Raw genomic sequence first — 20,595 nt, 5'->3', positions numbered from 1 at the left:
TTAACAACTGGAACTCTGAAAAAGGAAACTGAATCCCTGCTTTTAGCCGCCCAAGAGCAAGCCATCAGAACAAATTCGATCAAGGCCAAAATTGAAAAATCCTCAGATGATGCAAAATGCAGATTGTGCAAAGAAGATGAAACTGTAGATCATGTCCTCAGCTGCTGCAAAAAGATTGCCCAGACTGAGTACAAACAGAGACACAACTCAGTGGCCAAGATGATTCACTGGAATTTATGCAAGAATTACAACGTAAGAACAGCTAAGAACTGGTGGGAACATTGTCCAGAGAAAGTAATGGAAAATGAGAAGGTCAAGATCCTGTGGGACTTTTGAATCCAAAGTGTTGAAACACAATAAACCAGACATCACCGTGATCGAGTACAAGAAAGTGACCATCATCGACATAGCAGTCCCCGGTGACAGCAGGGTCATTGAAAAAGAACACGAGAAGGTCACTAGATAATGAGATTTGAAAATCGAGCTTCGGCGTCTACGGCACAAACCAGCTGAGGTAGTCCCAGTGGTAATCGGCACACTGGGTGCCATCCCAAAAACACTCAGGCAGCACTTGAAACATCTTCGAATTGACAAAATTAACATCTGTCAAATTCAGAAGGCAGCCCTGTTGGGATCCGCACGAATACTACACCGATACATTACAACTTCCTAGGCTTCTGGGTGAGGCACGAATTGTAATGAAGGCCAACAGCCAGCTAAAGATCTGGCAGCTGTGAAATCTACAATAATATTAATATTAATATTGATGATGATGATGATGATGATGATGATGATGATGATGATGATGATGATGATGATGATGATGATGATGATGATGATGATACTCCCCCCCTCACTGCAGGGCCCCTACGCTTCAGCCTAGTCAGTCTTACAGCAAATGTACTTCACACTGTTCCTTCTGCCGAGTGAAGATGATTTCAGTCATATTTTGCCATCTGAAGATCAGCGGCAAACCCCTTGAGGGGGGATAAAGGTGTATAGTTGCTGGATCACAGGAAGTGCCGGAAGATTAACAAACCCTGCCTCCGTGTGCGAACAATCCATTTCCACACTCCATAAACCTCCGCCAAAGTACAAACCCATGTGGTGTCCAGCACCAGAATACTTCGCAGGCTGTTATTCCAGCTGTGCAGCATCTCTGTAATGAGGTCCCAAAAAAGCAGTGCCTATACTTCATTCCAGAAGGAAACCCGGTTATATCCCGCCCCCATCCCTGATCAGCATCCTGGATAATGAACGCTAAGGAATATTGCCAATTTGTTTCTGTTAGGGCAAAAACGGTTGTAGCGATCACTTGTGCAAATGTATTTAAATAAATGGTCATCTAAAATGCCAAAAATTCAAGGTAGATGACTTTTTGATATGGTGAAAAACACTGAATATTAGACCTGCATACTTACCAAAAACTGAACTTTAACAGCTGTTGAAGTCCAGCTTTTGGTAAATCCGCAGGCCTAATCTTCAGTGTTGTTCAGCATATGACCATTTACGCACTTGTGGTCTCCTTTGCCTTCGGGTTTGATTCTTGGTTATGCACTTGGTTATTTCCCCTTAGGAACTCACCACATGCTCAGATCAGAGAATTCCCATGGTTTCCAAAAGCTCTGAAGGTGCAGCTTTTCCTCTGCCTTTGCAGGGAAGACGAAGGAGATTGCTGTGTGTTCAGCTTTCTTTGGGTGTTCTTGCTCCTCCCAGCCTTCCTTCACCTACACAACAGCAGTTTCCCCCCATTCTTTGGATCACCATTTCAAAATGAACAGAAGGGCACCGTTTTTGAAAATTTATTTTAACACTAGAGGAATAGTCATGAAACTGACATGGTCTAGCAAAGTAATGTTAGACCACAGATGGCATGCACATGCACACGCGATGGCAAGTAACCTCCCTAAATGGAGGTTGCATGAAAACAACAAGGAAGGGGGGAGCGGGCAAAATTGTGTCTCGGCTCAGGGCGCTTCGCATGGGGAGAATCCCGGTGTAAACAAAACCCACTGGGAAGCAAACAGCCACATGTTAAGTAATCGTGGCCCACCCACCCAACAGGAAGAGGTAGGGAAGAGCCCCGTCATCTGGTTGAGGCCCACCCAGCCTGGGTGGAAGAGAAAGGAGGGGGAACCCTAACCCCTCACCCTCCTTGCCAGAGTGGGTAACCCATGACCAGATGCTGGGCCCTTTTCCCCCACGGTGGGTGGGCCATGACCAGATAACAGGCCCCCTCCCCTTCCTCCCAGGTCTAATGCAGAGAGGAAGGGAAAGGAGTTTGTAAACCTCTTTGAATCGCCTTACAGGAGAGAAAGAGAAGTATAAATCCAAAATTCTCCTATTTCCCTCCAACAGATTTTATTATTTTAAAACACACTGCCAGATCTCAGAAGGTAAGTACGGTCAACCCTACCTAGTATTTGGATAGGAGACCTCCAAAAAATACCGGGATTGCGATGCGGAGGTAGGCAATGACAAACCATCTCTTGCCCTGAAAACCCTACAAGGTCGCCTTTTCTTTTTAAAAACTTTTGTAAATTGAGGTACAAAAGCCAGGTGGAATTTGTAAAGCATATTCTCAAGACTATCTCCAGTCGTGAAACATCTGCGGAATCAAGGCTATGGACCCCCCCCCCCCCCCCCGTTTGCAATGATGTAGTTAAAAGCAAAATTATAGCATGAGGTTAGATGAAAAACAGAGTCGGGTCTGAAGACCGTGAGCTGTTCCAGGGCTACATGGGAACAGTCCCTCCGAAGGGATCCCATAACTGTCACTGAAACGTGCCAATCTGTCGAGGTTCAAGGTTTCCATTCCACGTATCGACTATTTTCTTAACAGTTGTTTCGGTTTTGTTGTGGAATTAACCCAACCGGCTGGAGTAAAAGGTTGGCAAGAAGTTAACTGGGAGAAAAGAAAATACCAGGCATGAAGTAAATTAAACTTTTATTCTGCTATACATATATATATATATTTATTTATGAGCTCACAATTGAGCCCAGACTTCAGTATACAATGTAGAAAGTGAGAGCCAGAGACATCTGAACTCCAAAATGCATTTCGTCAGGAATTGCAAGCAGTCTCCAAAACCTGCTTGGACATTAGTGCAGTCGGAAACGAGCCCGCCAGTGGCCAACTACCTCATCTAGAATCAAACTTGCCCCATGGATGGAGTGTTGGAGACATTTCATTGTTTAACACAGGGATGGTCCAGGTGATTAATGTTTGAAAAATTAAGTGCAACCATGAATGGTCGACTCCGAGAGGCATTAATTAACGTAACCCCGAATTTATTGCACTGAAGGCCAGCTGGCTTGTTTGTAAACTGCTTCACAGCTTGACGGGGGTCTGAAAACGTTCTTTGTTTAGGGTGTAGTTCTGCGGTGCAGAATGGCTCCCTTGAGATACATCGGCATACAAAGAGCCGTCTCCCAGACAGGCTCCAATGTTGCAAAAACAGCATCTTCACTTTACAGGCCTAACCTGGGAACACAGGTTAGCACACTTCTGCTCACTCAAGACAAACCAAGTTTAGCATAATACTTGTGATGGACAGAAGCCAAACAGTCCAATGATGGAGGGGACAATCGAGAAGATTCAACGCACACATAATCACACGCAGCACCTCCAATCCTTCACCTATCAGCAGTTGGAACAATTTCCCACACATTAAAGCTCTTGCTTGCAGGTCCCGCCCCGGACCTGTTTATTCAGCAATTCATGCCACTGCTCAGATACATGAACATCGGGAATACAGGGGGATAAAGGGAAAGAAACCATATGGGGAGAGGAGATCTTGCATGCTTTACCAGGGGGCTGCGAGAGCCAGGTGCCCCCGTGGCACTGACTGGTTGTTTTTGAGCAGGTCCCTGAACTAGAAAAGGATTGTGTGGGTGGGCTGAAGGCAAGAAGCCGCTGAGAAGGTAAGACACACACACACACAGCCTTGATGAAATAATAAATTTAAGCGGACAACACACGCACCCTGACTGATCTGACTCACCAGAGAAAAGTGTAAATATAGAAAATTAGGACAGGAAGTGGTATATGTTTACCTGGACTGTAGATATACCATGATCGTGTGTAATAAATGTGGTCAATGCGTTTCAATAAAGATTGAGCCACCCTCCCCAAATTACAGCGTCTTGTCTCTCCTCCCCACAACCCCCATCCCCGACTCATAAATGTCAGAGATCTTGAGTGCAAGTTTTATCTTCGTTCCAGATGGATAGTTCGCCTTGGTAACATGCTGCCGCCACCGCTGCGGCTCTGGGACTCCGCGCTCACTTGTCGGAACTCTTCCGCGGCCTGCGAAAGGTGGGCGCGTCCTTGTTCAAGGCGTAGATCCTTCGGGAGAACTCTTCAAATTCCCCCAGGACTTGCTCGTCACACTCCACCGCCACGGCGTTGTCGACAGGGATGTAGTTGAAGGCTTCGAGCTGGTCCCCCGTGCTGAACCCGGTCGCCTCCATCCCGATGATCTCTTCGGCTTGCTCGACCGTGCAGAGCAGGTCGGCCCCAAGGGGGCTGCGGAACGGGCAAGGCAGCTCATTGGCAGCAGACCCAGGGCACTCGCTGGGCAGTGCCGCGCCGTTCATTGCAGGAGAGGATCCGAGGAAAGATTCCTGCTGCTTCCGGGAAACGTTTGGGCTCCTGCTTTCTCCATTTAAGCTGCTATTCAACCCTTCTCCCTTTTTGTTTTCTTTTGAGAAGTCAATGGAGGTGTCTAAAGAGGAGGACAACGAACCCACGTTTCTGTCAGGTTCTCCTACAATGGCAACGGGCTGGGTTAAAGCAGAGTTGTAACTTGGTGGGGGAGTCTTGTACTGAAGTCTCTCGTTATCCGAGTTGGCCCGCTTTCGGAGTCCCTTATCTGGAGAAGGATGGCTGCCAGAGAAGCCAGGGTCCAAAGCCCCGAATGTAGAACTTTGCCTCTTTGGAACTGGAATAGCACTTGAAATGTGATGCCGGTCGCTGTAAAAATGAGAGGGAGAGTCATTAGAAAGTGGGGAATCGTTATGCAAACAGCTGTCAAATTTGAACAACCTAAGCAGAGAAGGGCAGAAGGCAAAGAGATTTGAACTACTTAGCCCCAACGTCCAGCAATGTCTTTTTATTAATTATGTCTGTAACTATTGAAATTAGCTTATAATGTGGCTTTGAAATTTTATTTTACATAGATGTACTGATAACTGACTGTGTGTTAATCTTGGCTGATTTACGATCACAAAAAATAAAGTTAAGTTAAGCTATGAGTATTGATTATTTCTGTCACACATTTCTAGAGCTGTCCCCGTAGATCCGTAAACCACCTCTAGATCAGTGGGAACCGAATTCAGTATAAACTTTTGAGAGTCAAAGTTTCCTTTATCAGAGACAAGTAGGAACAGAGGACCGTATCCGACAAAGAGAACTTTGATTCTCAAAAGCTTATAACCCCAAAATCCTGTTGGTCTCTGAGGTTTTTCAAAATAAAAGGTGATAGTTATGAGGGTGCAAAGTTCTACGAAAGAGAAATTCCCTCCTACACAAAATTGTGATCCTTCCTTGGCTGCTAGGGTGGGGTGGAGGGAGGAGCGTGCTGGGGGTTGTGCTCCAAACCATCTTGTTTGAAGAACTTTGAAGGAAGGAAGGCAATCTCAACAGTATGGTAAAGATGGCTGCCCTTGGTTACATGCTCCCTTCAAAGAGTGGTCAATGCGTTTCAATAAAAAAGATCCCCCCCCACACACACACACACACATTTCTGCTGGCTTTCAGCTTTTTGACAGAAAAGGTATACAATACACAGTGATTTAGCAGCACACGTGACAGTGTCGGCAATATCATTTAAACCAGAAATCCCCCAAGCTTCTTGAGACTGCAGGCACCTCTGGAATTCTTCATTCATGGGGAATAATTGTAATCCCAGGATTGCAATTACTTCCCATAAACGAGGAATTCCCTGTAAATGTGGGTCACAAGCTCACATTGGTGAAATCCTTGCCCTTTGTACACACCGCCTGTCACTACTACTCATTTCAATCTGTATTGTTTACTTGTGCACTTGCAGACTATGACTTTTGTTTCAATATAGTTGCACTGCGTTCATTTCCAGTGAGTTTCGAATTTTTTTGTTTTGTCATTTGTGGTGGAGTTCCCTTTGTTAATACTAACTCCCCCTTTTGTGTTTTCAGGTACCTCTAGAATTCTGCCACAGAGAGGAGGACATGGCCACAAAAAAATGGGTGCCTCAAAATGGCGGCCACAGGAGGCGGAGCCAGCCACTCAGTGAATGCTGCAGTTGACCTTAGTCGCACAGTGAAGATCCTTCAGCTGTGGCGGTAGCTGCTGTCAAAGGGACATTTTTTAAAAATCTGCCCAATCATTAGCCAATTAGTCATTAGCCAATCAGAAGCTTTGCTGGGCAAAATCCTCCGTTAGCTCTGCCCCCTTTCGAAAAACAGCTGGTGGGGACCAGAAAAGGTTCAGTGAGCACCAGGGAGCTTCTGGGCATCCCTGTCCTGCATAGAACATTTATCAGAGGTTTTCTGTAAAAAAAAAACCTGCAATCTATATTTTGCACCAAACTGATTGTACAAAAATAATATCAAAGTGTTGCTCTGGTCCCTTCTGCACATGCAGAATAATGCACATTCAGTCCACTTTCACAATTGTTTGCAAGTGGATGTTGCTATTCCGCACAGTAAAATCCAGCTTCAAAGTGCACTGAAAGTGGATTGAAAGTGCCTAATTCTGCATGTGTGGAAGGGGCCTCTAAGTCCACTACTGTATTTCCCATTATATTTAAGGGGTTTGTTTCTCTTTCTTCCCAGCCAAAAGATTTTCTTTTAAAAACACCCTCCCCATTTAAAAACCACACATTCAAACAGATTACCTTGTCATCTAATACGTTTGCACAAGGCCTACAAAAAACTTACCCAAAAAGACAGAATACAATTCACAGTCTCAAATATGTATCTTTCCCTCCCTACATAACGTTTCCTCTGAGGGAGATTACTTGATCGCAGATGGTTAAAATACTAAATTGTGATTGTCTGGCTGCCGGCCAAAACGCACAGCTATAGACCGACGGCATGAAAATACTTCAAGGGGAAAAATATATAACTCCAACTGCATCGGATTTTTTTTAAAAAAAAAAACACCTTCGTGCAAATATGACCTCATGGCAGCGAGAACCGAAGGTGTTTGAGTTGGTTGGCAGCCATCTGAAACGGTTCGGGCAAGCCCATTGGCCAATATCGCACTGACAAAAAAGCAACTACCGGTTTCTCACATCCTTAAAGATTATAGCTTAAATGATGCAGAATAATGACAGCGTCACCAAAAAGTGCCACCAGGAGAGAGAGCCAATGTGAAGGCAAGTGAAACAGGTGCGTTCGGGCAAGCTGAATAATTATGGCACGGGTGTGTTTTCCTTAAAATGCTGAAAATTTTTTAACCTGCTTGAGCTCTTCAGTTCTGAGAAGAAGCGTCTAACAACACGATATAACAATTTAAAACACACATACAATGATTAAAATTTCATTAGCAGACGACTCAGCGGTGCCTGAGCAGTTCACAAAAAATGGGAGGCTGATAGAGAGGAAGGGAAGGGACAACCACTAATTAACCTCGGGAAAAGGAGCAAGGGGGAAAGGGAAGGGGAAGATGAAGATGAAGAGAAAGGAAAAGGGGAAGAAGGAAAGGGAAGAGGAAGGGGAAGAGAAAGATGAAGAGAAAGGGAAGAGGGAGAGAAAGGAGAAGGGGAAGGAAAAGAAAGGAAAAGGGGAAGGGGAAGGGGAAGAGAAAGGGGGAAGGGGAAGAAGAAAGAGAAAGTGGAAGAGAAAGGGAAAGAAAAGAAGAAAGGAAAGAGAAAGGGGAAAGGGGAAAGGGGAAGGAGAAGAGAAAGGAAAATGGGAAGGGGAAAGTGAAGGGAAAGAGGAAGGGGAAAGGAAGAGAAAGGAAAAGGGGAAGAAAAAAGAAAACAGAAAGAGGAAAGGGAGAAAGGGAGAAAGGAAAGGTGGAAGGGAAGGGAAGGAGAAGAGAAAGGAAAAGGGGAAGGAAGGCCAGCTAGATGGAACCAGATGCAAACCTGGATGTATAAAAAAACCTTCTAAGGCCAATTACCCACTGCCAGCATTCTCTGGCCTCACCCCAGTCTGGCATGAAAAGTCGGGTCAAAAGCACTTTCACTTTCCCCAGGGAAAGCAAGAAACACATGCGGGGCAAGGGGAAGCAAGTCGGGACAAGAAATCTTGCCCCGATGCACCTCCTCTCTCAGTGTTCCACAAACAGGAAGCGCTTCAGGACACGAATCCTTGCCTCGACGTGCTTCCTGTCCCACCACATGCCAGGGCACTGATGGATAATTAGCCTAAATGTTGTGTGGCAGAAACTCAAAGCAAGCACATGGGAAAAATCTGAATCCATAACTGGAAGTACATGAATCGGAAGAAGCATGTTCACCACAGGGCCCCAGTCAAGTACCAGTGGGAAATTCTTAGCAGCGTTGTTTGTTCTCTTGAAAGGTGCTGTCAATCACAAGGAGAACCTGCTTTCAACGATAAGCAGAGATGGAGGCCCAATTGCCTACTTTTGGCTTATTTTCTCCAAACCGCACAGAGAAAAGGGTTAACACTCCCTGTTTACCTTGGCAGCTCAACTTTCAAATGGTATCGGCTTTTTAAAAATGGTATGAAATAGGAAAACACATTACTGGCAGGAAACGGGGAAGACTCCAAATGACTACTGAAGAATGTTGGAATAGAAGGTGCCAACTAGGATTGCAGCTAAACTTCACCAAGACAAAAGTAACGACTACTGGGGAATTGCACAAATTTAAGGCTGGCAAGGAAGAAATTGAAATTGATTGAGATTTTCAGTTTCCTGGCTCCTTCGTCAACCAAAAGGGAGACCACAACTGAAAAATCCAAAGGAGACGGAGGCTGGGAAGGGCAGCCATGAAGGAGCTAGAACAGTGGTGGTGAACCTATGGCCAGAGGTGGCACTCAGAGCCCTCTCTGTGGGCACGCGCAAACAGAGTCACCCTCACCCCCACACACATTTAGGCTGGCCTGGGCCACTAGGCTCTATTATTAGCATTAAACCTGAGACCTAGTTTTGGGGAAGCAGTGTAGGTAACCCTGCTAAGCGCTGTTAAACCCCACTGATTTTCATGCGAAGAACTAAACCTGAGAGTAAGCTCGGTTGCTGGCAATGGGGCTTGCTTCTGAGTAAACCCTCCTAGGGTCGTGATTCACCCATTGGAAGAGTTGCACGGTTGCTTCAAAGCAAAGCCACCGACTACCACCAAGCTTACTCCCGAGTAACGCACACCTCAGAGCTACCGTATATACCGGCGTACAAGACGACTGGGGGTATAAGACGACCCCCCTACTTTTCCAGTTAAAATATAGATTTCGGCACATACTCGCCATATAAGACTACCCTGTGGCAGAGGCAGCGGCGACACCCTGGCAGGCCAATCGTCGCGGGGCCGGGACAGAGCCCCGGAGGCAGTGGCACCCCGGATGGCCTTCCTTGGCCTCGGCGGAGGTTGGCTGATTGTCCTGGGGGTGGGACAGAGCAGAAGCGGTGGCACCCCAGGCGGCCTTCCTTGGCCTCGGCGGAGGCCGGCCGATTGTTGTGGGGACGGAAACGGGATCGCTTCCTTGAAGTCTCTCTTCCCCTTGCTCTTGAATTTCTTAAAGGGGCAATTCCCCAAAGATTGCTTAAAGGGGAAACTTTCCCCTTTAAGCAGTCTTTGGGGAATTGCCCTTTTAAGAAAATCATAGACAGAGGCTCAGGCTGACTGCCTGAAGGGCAACCTGGAGCCAGCCTGAGCCGAGGGGGATGTGTGGGGCCGGTGGCGGCGGCAGCGGGCAGGCGGGCAAGAGCCGCACAGCAAGCAGGAAAGAGCCTTGGGCTAGGCGGTGGCAAGTCCGAGCAGGGGGTGGGGGGTGCCCGGCCTATAAGACAACCCCCAGCTTTTGTTAAGATTTTCCTGCGTTAAAAAGTAGTCTTATAGGCCGGTATATACGGTAACCGTTTTTTCTAAACTAAAACCTCAGTATTCAAGTTAAATTGCCATGTTGGCACTTTGGGTTATGGGTTGCAATCTGAGCACTCGGTCTCAAAAGGTTCGCCACCACTGAGCTAGAAGATTCTTAAGTGTAAGGATGGGTTGCTGGCAATCCAAATAATCCATGCCTTAGTATTCCCCATTAGTTGAATAATGGAGAAAGCTGACAGGAAGAAAGTAGATTCCTTCAAAATGTGGTGTTGGAGTAAGGTTTAAGAATACCACAGACCATCAAAAAGACAATTAAGTGGCCTCTAGACCAAATCATGCCTGAACTCTCCCTAGAAGTTAAAATGAGCTACTGTACTTTTTTCAGATTACAAGAAGGCAAGAGTCACCGGAAAAGACAATAATGCTAGGAAAAGCAGAAGGCAGCAGGAAAAGAAAAAAACCCAACATGAGGTGGACTGACTCAATCAATGAAGTGATGGTCTTCAGTCTGAAAGACTGTTAGCAAAGCTCCCTTAGATTTTTAAAAGTTTAATCTTGTTGTTGTTTTTTATGGCGCTACTCTACAGGACTCTTGCTCTATAAAGTATTAAAATGTCAGTATCAGGAGCATATCTGGAAACTGTACGGGGACCTAATTCTGTTTAACTCAAGCAACAGCCTCCAAGAATTCATAACTTGTAATATGACTGCTAACTGCTGGGATTTTTAAAAAGTGCCCTGTCCTTGAATAGAGGCTTAATGGCGGGCTCTGTATCAGCTAGCGTTACTTATCCCATGCCATGAAAAGCTCTAGTTGCCCATTTACACACACTGGGCCTCTATTAAGGGGGCAGGATATGATTCTCCAAGTCTGCTAGTAACGCTGATTTCCAGAGCAATCTTCCCTTCAAAACTCATGATTTTTCCAACTGGCCCCACGCCCTCACTGAAAACTGCCAGCTAATCTAAGAGGCAGAAAAGGTACAGATGAAACAGGTGCTGTTACCCAGATCAGCAACAGGAAGTCATGCCATTAAACAGGAAGTGAGATCTTGGGGAAAGCAATACAGCTGTCCCGCAGATGCATTTGATTGACAGGATTCAAAAGCTGAAGCAGGGTCTAGAAGCTGACCTCGTTTTACAATTTATAATTTCCGTGGGTGTTGGCTATCAATTTCCTTCCTAAGATTTATAGTCCCAGGACTCTGTGTGGCAAATAATTTATGCAATGAACTGGGCCTCTTTTGTAGAGACGGCAGGATGTCATTTACCTCCGAGCCATGAAAAGCTTCAATGGCACATTGGGCACGTTGAAGATAATGGATGGCATCAAATCACACCTGATTCAAGGCGACCCCATGGGATTTTCAAGGGAAGAGATGAGGTGGTTTGCCATTGGCTGCCTCTGCGTAGCAACCGTTGGTGGTTGTCACTGGCCTCCCATCCAAAGGTGAACCAGGGTCGACCCTGCTTAGCTTCCAAGATCCGATGAAATTCAGCCAGCCAACTAGGCTGGGGCAGAGTGATTCAGTAGTACTGGTGGGTTTTCTGGGCTGTGTGGCCATGGTCTGGTGGATTTTTTGATTCAGTGGTAGTTTGCTGCTGTCTTCCTATGCATAGCGCCCTTGCCTTTCTCAGTCTCCTCCCATCCAAGAACCTGCATGGCTTAGCTTCTGAGCTCTGATGAGATCCTGCTAGTGTGAGATACTAGACCTGCAGTGTAGGCAAGTTAAGACTATGCAAATAGGAAGACAGCTGCTTGCCCAAGATCCCCCAGCCAAGCCAAGAAGCAGAAATAGGATCTTCAGTCTGTTCTCATTGTGTACAGGGCGGTATTAACAGTTGCAAGAACCCAGTATCAAATCGCTCCATGACCACAACAGGATAGACCTCACAGATACACTCTGCTAACTTTCACTGATGTGGGAGAATGACCAGTTGTTCGGGATAATTTTAGATGGATTGATCAGTAGCAGAAGAGCAAGGTTGCAGCTCAGTAGTACTTTAAAGACCAATAATATTTCCAGGGTATAAGTTCTGGAAGTCAACTCTCCCTTTGCCAGACACCTCATCTATTTGACAAAAAAAGCTTTGACTCTCAAAAGTTTATACCCAGGAAATCTTGTTTGTTTCTCAGATGCTGCTAAATTTGAATGCTTGTCACCCAATAAATGAGCAAAGTTCGAGTTAGACACCATCCAGATTCCCAGATTATAAGGTTCTGAGAGTCAACGCTCTGGTCATCAGGTAGACAGGGCATTCAACGAAAAGAGATTTGACCCTCGAAAGTTTGAGAGCCAGCATGGTGTAGTGGTTAAGAACAGGTGGACTACAATCTGGAGAAATGGGTTTGATTCCCCACTCCTCCACATGAGTGGTGGACTCTTATCTGATGAACTGCATTTGTTTCCCCGTTCCTCCACATGAAGCCTGCTGGGTGACTTTGGGCCAATCACGGTTCTCTAAACTCTCTCAGCCCTGCCTACCTCTCAAGGTGCCTCTTGTGGGGAGAGGAAGGGAAAGAGTTTGTAAGCCGCCTTGAGACTCTTTACAGAAGAGAAGGTGGGGTATGAACCCAAACTCTTCTTATATCCTGGAAATATTGTTGGGTCTCTACGGTGCTACGGGATTTGAATCTTGCTCATTTACTGGGTGACGAGCGTTCAACACATGTTTCTCTTATGAAGTACAGCACTGGGGAAATCTACCGAAACCTGCCCCGAACTCTGGGAGAGAACAGAAAACATAATATAACTGTCCCATTATATGCCTACTTTTCTCAAGCGGTTACCAAAAAGCAGACAGACCGTCAAAGAGGAAGAAACCATGTTGCAGAACATCCACAAGTGAGGGAAAAAAAACTCAGCAAGAGACAATATTCTCCTGTCCTCCGGCTACTGATGCAGAGGGGCATCTGGCAACGCTTTGTCAGTCTTGGGACTCATAGACTGCGGCCAATCAACAGCACGGCTGACCCGCTGAATATATGCGGCCATAAATCTTAATTTTAATAGCCGGGCCCCGCAGATATCAATTTAACCATCTGTGCACAGACATTTGCACGCGCACATTCCGCACAGGCACATGTGAGCCGGACTCTTGCAGCCAAGCATGTTCATGCCCGGCCGCCCGAGCTGGAAACAAGGCCCCTCTAATCTCCCCCTCGAGAGAGGATCTGTGAAAAGCCTCATTACTGTTTATGCCGTAAGAAAGTACCTAGAGGTCCTGTTCAGAATCATCAGGCCTATCTGAGCCTTAGAGGTGAGAAAGAAATGAGGCATAGATACGCGGCTGGTGGGGAAAAGCGATAGTCCCGGAGAACTACAGCTAATGTCCATGCAGGTTTTGAAATATTAGCCAGGCGAGGAATGTGTTTTGTCTTGATAATGAGAACATGCCACTCCAAGGAGGCGCCGGGGGACAGAGGCCTTCTCTTAACTCAGGCAGCAGAATTCTCCGAATCGGGAAAGCCAAATTCTGCCATTTACGCGGAGCAAATTGAGTTATGCAAATGACATGTGTAATAAAAGGAGCATTTGATCCATTTATTAGCTGGCTCACTTGCTGTAGCTGGCCCCAGTGGAGGTAGTTTCGAAAGACACAACCATCCATATCTACCGGACGAGAAATGCTGGGCTGCTCGCAAAGAGGTACGCTGCCAAAATCTGTAATTATCCCATTTGGAATACGAACCTGTGCAACCAGTAATGCTTGGATATACTGCAAAATCGATTAACGTTTCCTTTAAAAGGTTTTCTACGGCTCTGAATATGCAAGGGTCTGCACATGGACAGAAGATGGGCAGTTCTAGCTACCCATATCTCAAAAAAGGATATTGTGGGACAGGAAAAAGTAGAGAAGACCAAGATGAACAGGTTGGACCCCCTTCCCTATGAGGAAAGGCTGAGGAGTCTGGGACTTTCCAGTTTAGAAAAGAGATGACTAAGGGGGCACATAACAGAGGTTATAACAGAGGGAGCAGAAAAAACGAAATGCACAGATATAGGATGGGTGACACCTGGCTTGACAACACTTCATGTGAAAGGGATCCAGGAGTCTTAGTAGACCACAAACAGAACATGAGTCAGCTGTGTGATGCAGCGCCCAAGAAAGCCAATGCGATTCTGGGCCATATCAATAGGAGTATAGTGCCTAGATCGAGGGCTGTAACTGTACCTCTCCATTCTGCATTGGTTAGACCTGGTACAGTTCTGGGCACCGCAATTCAAGAAGGATATTGACAAGCTGGAATGGTCCAGAGGAGGGCGACCAAATCTTGGCCTCGGTCTCCTACTGTTGGATCCCCAGAGGAACTGTGTGAGACATGATGCTGGACCAGAAGTTTCAGATTTCTTCAATCCTAGTCTCAATGCATTGCTTATTACGTTTCTCATCCTACTGACCGCACTGACTTACAATGTGTAATCCACAATGTAAGACTCAATGGCCATTTGCGCATTTGTGATCTCCTGCACACTGAGCCTATATGCCCTTCAGGTTTGATTCTCGGTTATGCACACGTTTCCCCTCTTTGGAACTTGCTGTGCTCTCAAGTTAGAGAATCCCCGCAGTTTTTGGAAAAATGTGGCTTTTCCCCTCCATTTGCAGAGAAAGCGAAGAAGATCATTGTGAGTTAAGCTTTCTTTGGGGTTTTCTGGCTCCTTTACACCTTTCCCAGCCCACATAACAGCAGTTTCTCAGCAGGCCCCCCATTTTAAAATGCTCAGAAGGGCTTTCTCTTTTATTTTTAATGCTAAGGCTGAAGATCTATCACTACAGTGATAGAATTTGTGAAATTGACATGGTCCAGCATAAAAAAGCCAGACCAAAATGCCCCCCCCCCCCCCCCCCCCCCCCCAAAAAAAAAGCTGTAGGCAACTTCCACAAATGGAAAGTACAAGGAAGTGGCTGGCAGGCAAAATGGTGAACTGGCTCAAAGGGGCTGACTATCTCCTTGCCCTTCCCCCCTCACAACAAACACCCTGTGAGGTGGGTGGGGCTGAGAGAGCTCCAAGAAGCTGTGACTAGCCCAAGGTCACCCAGCTGGCGTGTGTGGGAGTGCACAGGCTAATCTGAATTCCCCAGATAAGCCTCCACAGCTCAGACGGCAGAGCTGGAAATCAAACCCGGTTCCTCCAGAGATAAGGTTGTGTGCTACCAGGTAAGAGAGAGAAGAAATAGCGGGGGAGGGGATACATGGAAAAACAAGATTCCCCCCGCAAAATCCTTGATGCCTTCCTTTTTGTTACAACAGATTCTACAACACTTTCTCCCTGGGTTTCCACCCGCTGTCCTCTGCCAAGTCGTACCGATAAAAGAGGCACTTACCACCTGACCATGAGCCCGTGCTCCAGGAAGTTCTTCAGGTTAGGAAGGGTTTGCCGTAGATCTGGGGTCCCCAGCCCATGTTGGTATCTTAGCTATGAAGAAAGATTGGGCAAAATTAGCAAATTCGGAATATCTGGGGCGTGATTCCGAGGGAGCTCAAGGCGGTCTGTGGCTTTGCAAGCTGCGTCCCCCAAAAACTAAGGAAGTCATGTGGAACAAGACACTGAGCATTTTGATTCCACCGCAGACCTGTTAGGACTGTACCGTTCCAGGGCGTACGACAGCATGTTCTTCCCTATTAAGAAATCCTTGCCCACAGAAAACTAGGCGAATGAGCAGGAGCGTCATCTGGAACCCTCCTCTTCAAAGCCTTCAAGCCACTATTATTACAAAAGAAACCAAAAGACCTCTTTTTTTGCTGAGTTTTGCTGAGCAGAGTTCTGATAACTCCCAGAGGGTTTTCACGTCAAGAGATGTTCAGAGGTGGTTTGCCATCCTTCATGTCACAACCCTGGTATTCTGTGGAGGTCGTCTCCCTTCCAAATACTAGACGAGGCCGGACCTGCTTAGCTTTGGAAATCTGATGAGATCTGACTCGCCTGGTGCTATGCTACTTAGCGGCAACTTTTCTCTAGCTTACCCACCTCGCAGAACTACTTACTCTGTTGCGGGGAGAGGAAGGGGAAAGGAGCTTGTAAGCCACCCTGAATCTCCTTACAGGAGAGAAAGGTGGGATATAAATACAAACTCTTCTTCTTTCCATAACTCCGCAGCTTTCAACAGAGTAAGTAGTTCTGTGAGGTGGGGTAAGCTAGAGAAAAGTTGCCGCTAAGTAGCGTAGCACCAGGCTAGTCAGATCTCATCTTGTGAGGCAGGTGGGGCTGAGAGAGTTCAGAAGAACTGTGACTAGCTGAAGGTCACCCAGCAGGAATGTAGGAGTTTGGAAACACATCTGGTCCACCAGATAAGCCACTGCCACTCAGGTGGGGAATCAAACCTGGTTCTCCAGAATAGAATCCACCAGTTCTTAACCTTGACACCACGCTGGGGGTGGGATGGGGGCTGTTGCCTTCCCACACAGATCAGTTCACCAACTAAGCAACCCAGTTCCCTAAAATTGAACAACCAAATTAGCACACCCATTACATAACTTTTTTCACATACCCCAAACATTCTGGTGCATATCCCTGGGGGTATGCGTACTCCAGGTTGGGAACCGCTGATATATGGTGTCCAAACCTTGGCCTGACTACTAAAGCTGCACCTTCGGATCACATAGTGTCCTCCTCTCCTGAAACCCAATTATCTCCCAGGCTTCCACAAACCGTGATTCAACTTCAGGTCAAAGCTGGAAACCAAGTTCAAACAGTGCATTTTGGCCCCAGCACAGAAGCCTCTTCCGCACATGCAGAATAATGCACTTTCAATCCACTTTCACAATTCTTTGCAAGTGGATTTTGCTATTCCGCACAGTCAAATCCAGCTGCAAAGTGCACTGAAAATGGATTGGAAGTGCATTATTCTGCATGTGCGGAAGGAGACACAGACAAGCAATACTGTACTGGAGGTCCTGATCAACCATGATTTTCTGCAAATCGGGGAAAGAATAGACACAGATCAAGGAAAGCAGAGGGAAGGGAGATCAAAGACTTTATGACCTCACAGTTGGACTGTGGTGTGGTCATTACATATGGAGGGGAGGGGGATAGTGTGCGCATCTGCCTGTAGCTTCAGGCCATTACCCAAAGAAATATTAAACAACACTAGAGGAAGAAACTCTTTCAAAATAAAACATCTCGATAGCTTGATCTGGTGCATATTTGCTTGGAAATAAACTTTACTCGTTTCAAAGGGTTTCAAACACTGTGAGGATTTGGGATTTGTGTTTAAAACTGCATCCTCAAATGTAATGTAAAGCAGAACTGAAGAATTCCTGTGAAGCCGTGTTTCAGATCTGTTTAATTTCTTTATTAAATTACAGACATTGAAGAAGAAAGCAAATAACATCAGCGGAGCCAAGATCTTTAATATCTGGTGTTTGAGGATAATCAAGCAGAGATTTGGGATTTAGCTAGAATCCAGAATCAGGGAATTACGTAACTGTAAGGAGCAATTTCTTCTCCTTGGCTCCTTTCTCAACCGAAAGGGAAACTGAACCCAAAGAATCTGATGGGGACTGAGACTGGATCCAGAAAGATTCTTAAGTATAAGGATGGGTTGCTGGCAACTGAGATCAAGATAATTAATGCCATAGTTTTCCTTGCTACCACGTAGGAGTCTAAAAAATTGGACAGTGAAGAAAGCTGACAGGGAAAAAGTAGATTCCTTTAAAATTCAGTGTTGGATGAGAGCTTTACAGATGCTGTGGACCACCAGAAAAACAAATGTGTGGGTTCTAGAGCAGATCATTAAAGAGAAAGTCTGTAAGCACTTAGAAGGGAATGCTGTGATCACTAAAAATCAACACAAGTTTCTCAAAAACAAGTCATGCCAGACTAATCTATCTCTTTTTTTTTCTAGAAGAAGAAGAAGAAGAGTTTGGATTTATATCCCCCCTTTCTCTCCTGTAGGAGACTCAAAGGGGTTTACAATCTCCTTGCCCTTCCCCCCTCACAACAAACACCTTGTGAGGTGGGTGGGGCTGAGAGAGCTCAAAAGAACTGTGACTAGCCCAAGGTCACCCAGCTGGCATGTGTGGGAGTGTACAAGCTAATCTGAATTCCCCAGATAAGCCTCCACAACTCAAGCGGCAGAGCTAGGAATCAAACCCGGTTCCTCCAGATCAGAGTGACAAGCTTGGTAGATGAAGGGAATGCTGTGGATGTAGCATACCTTCATTTCATTAAGGCTGACAAGGTCCCCATAACATCCTTGCAAGCAAGCTGGTGACTTGTGGGCTAGACAGGGCTACCATTAGATGGATTTGTACTTTGTTGACTGACCCATCCCAAACAGTGCTCACCAGTGGCTCACCTTCATCCTGGAGAGAAATGACTACTGGGGTGTTGCAGGGTTATGTCCTGGGCCCAGTGTTGTTCAACATTTTTATCAATGATTTGGATGATGGAATAGAGGGCATAGTAATCAAATTTACGGATGACATCAAATTAGGAGGGGTAGCTAATACCCTGGAGGACAGAGGCAGGATTCAAAATGATCTGGACAGATTAAAGAGCTGGGCCAAAACGAACAAAATGGATTTCAACAGAGACAAACGCTTAGGCAGAAAAAATGAAATGCACAGATATGAGTGACACCTGTCTTGACAACAGTACATGTAAAGGGATCTGGGAGTCTTAGTAGACCACAAACTGAACATGAGTCAGCAGTGTGATGCAGCAGCCAAGAAAGTCAATGCAATTCTGGGCTGCATCAATAAGAGTACAGTATTTAGATCAAGGGAAGTAAATGCACCTCGCTACTCTGAATTGGTCAGTCTTCACCTAGAGTACTGGGTTCAGTTCTGGGCATCGCAATTTAAGAAGGATATTGACAAGCTGGAACGGGTCCGGAGGTGGGCAACCAAAATGCTGCCAAAGGAGGTGGTGATGGCCACTAACCTGGATAGCTTTAAAAGGAGGAGAAGTCGATGTATGGCTACCAATCTTGATCCTCCTTGATCTGAGATTGCAAATGCCTTAGAAGACCAGGTGCTCGGGAGCAGCAGCAGCAGCAGGCCATTGCTTTCACATCCTGCATGTGAGCTCCCAAAGGTACCTGGTGGGCCACTGAGAGTAGCAGAGTGCTGGATTAAATGGACTCTGGTCTGATCCACCAGGCTCTTTCTTACGTTCTTAAAATGGTAAAAGGACTGGAATCCATGCCCTATGAGGACAGACTTAGGGAGTTGGGTATGTTTAGTCTGGAGAAGAAGAGAAGGGTAAGGGGTGATATGATAGCTATATTTAAATATCTGAGGGGATGTCATGTTGAAGCTCCAGAGACTAGGACAAGGAGTAATGGATTCAAGGTACAGGAAAAGAGATTCCACCTAAATATTAAGAAGAACTTCCTGACAGTAAGGTCTGTTGGACAGTGGAATACGATGCCTCAGAGTGTGGTGGAGTCTTCTTCTTTGAAGGTTCTTAAACGGAGGCTTGAAGACTGATAATGAATAGTTAATAATATGTAGTTAACAGACTGTTACCCAATTTAAGCTTTGGACACAGATAGGGAAGACACTGATTAAATTAGTTGGGAGAAATACAGATCACCAAGATGCATGATTCACAAATACACAACCTTTTCTCCTTCTACTTACTTGTGTGATTTCTTCCGGCCTCCTTCTTTCCCAGAAAAGTCTCCGAAACTTGATACCTCTAGGAACCTGTTTCCCACTGGCTGCACATTAACATAAGCTATGCTGGGGCTTTTTTTTTTTTGGGGGGGGGGGGGGCATCCAATATATGAGCTTGGAGCAGAGCACGCACTCTTGGCAGACCTTCTGTGGCTGCAGAAATTAGCCTCCTGACAGCTCTGTGAAGCTGCTACGGAAATGTTTGAGGAAGCGTTCCTCAGTGCGCCCGCGGCGCTTCACGCTTCCGAGCTTTTCCACACCATTGTTGAGATGGCTGGCCACCTCTCTCTGAGTGAAAGATGGTCGGAGCAGCACCGTCCATCTTGGCTGCACCAGGGGAGTCAGTGTGGATGGGACCGGGAGAGCTTGAGTCCACAAACAAAACAAATCGAGAGCATATTTGTCAGCCTGCCTGTTATTGGGAACACAGCCTAAAGCTCTTAGGGGAGTCCAGATTAAGACGGATTTCAAGTGATTTAAGACACCCTTCTCCGGCACAGCGATTACCTTTCAGCATGGCTAACCGAGGGCTGCTGTTCGCTTCTATTCTGCAAAGACCGCTCAGTTCTCACTAGCCGTTGGGAGTCTCTGCAGAGATGCAGAAACCTCCCAAAATACTTACAAGTTGGGGTTCAGGGACACTCAAGACGAGGGACAGGTGGGAATTTCAGTTTCACTTGAAAGCTCGGCTCGTGGGGAAAGCGAAGGGAACTGCTCGCTGGAACCCGCTGGAGAAGACTACGACCTCTCTTATCGCACTCAGAGCAATGCAAAATTCGAGCCCAGCAGCATGCAGGTTCAATCCCCAGCGTCCCCGGTAGAAAGGACCAGGCAGTAGGTGAATGTGAAAGACCTCTGCCCGAGACCCCGGAAAGCCTCTGCCAGTCTGAGTTGCTGTGACCAAGGGTCTGACGAGGCAGCGTTATGTGTGACCTTAAAAGCCCAACAGAGTTGTCCAGGGTATAAGTTTCCTGG

At 46.3% G+C, this 20,595-nt stretch overlaps 1 protein-coding gene across 1 annotated transcript in view; it reads right to left on the bottom strand.

Moving 5' to 3' along the window:
* Positions 1 to 2,930: 2,930 nt before the first annotated feature.
* The window catches only part of UVRAG (UV radiation resistance associated), a 108,612-nt gene continuing 90,947 nt past the window's right edge, over positions 2,931 to 20,595 (bottom strand). The window contains exons 14-15 of the mRNA XM_048495116.1: positions 15,324 to 15,415; positions 2,931 to 4,975 (exon numbers count right to left, since the gene is read on the bottom strand). Coding sequence (XP_048351073.1) covers positions 4,285 to 4,975; positions 15,324 to 15,415 — 783 coding nt within the window. The 3' untranslated portion in view covers positions 2,931 to 4,284. The remainder of the gene's footprint in view (positions 4,976 to 15,323; positions 15,416 to 20,595) is intronic.

The sequence above is a fragment of the Sphaerodactylus townsendi genome, linkage group LG04 (assembly GCF_021028975.2).
Source record: "Sphaerodactylus townsendi isolate TG3544 linkage group LG04, MPM_Stown_v2.3, whole genome shotgun sequence".
Classification (NCBI taxonomy): domain Eukaryota; kingdom Metazoa; phylum Chordata; class Lepidosauria; order Squamata; family Sphaerodactylidae; genus Sphaerodactylus; species Sphaerodactylus townsendi.
Note: the sequence above shows the minus strand (reverse complement) of the source record. Positions and strands in the feature narration are given on the sequence as shown.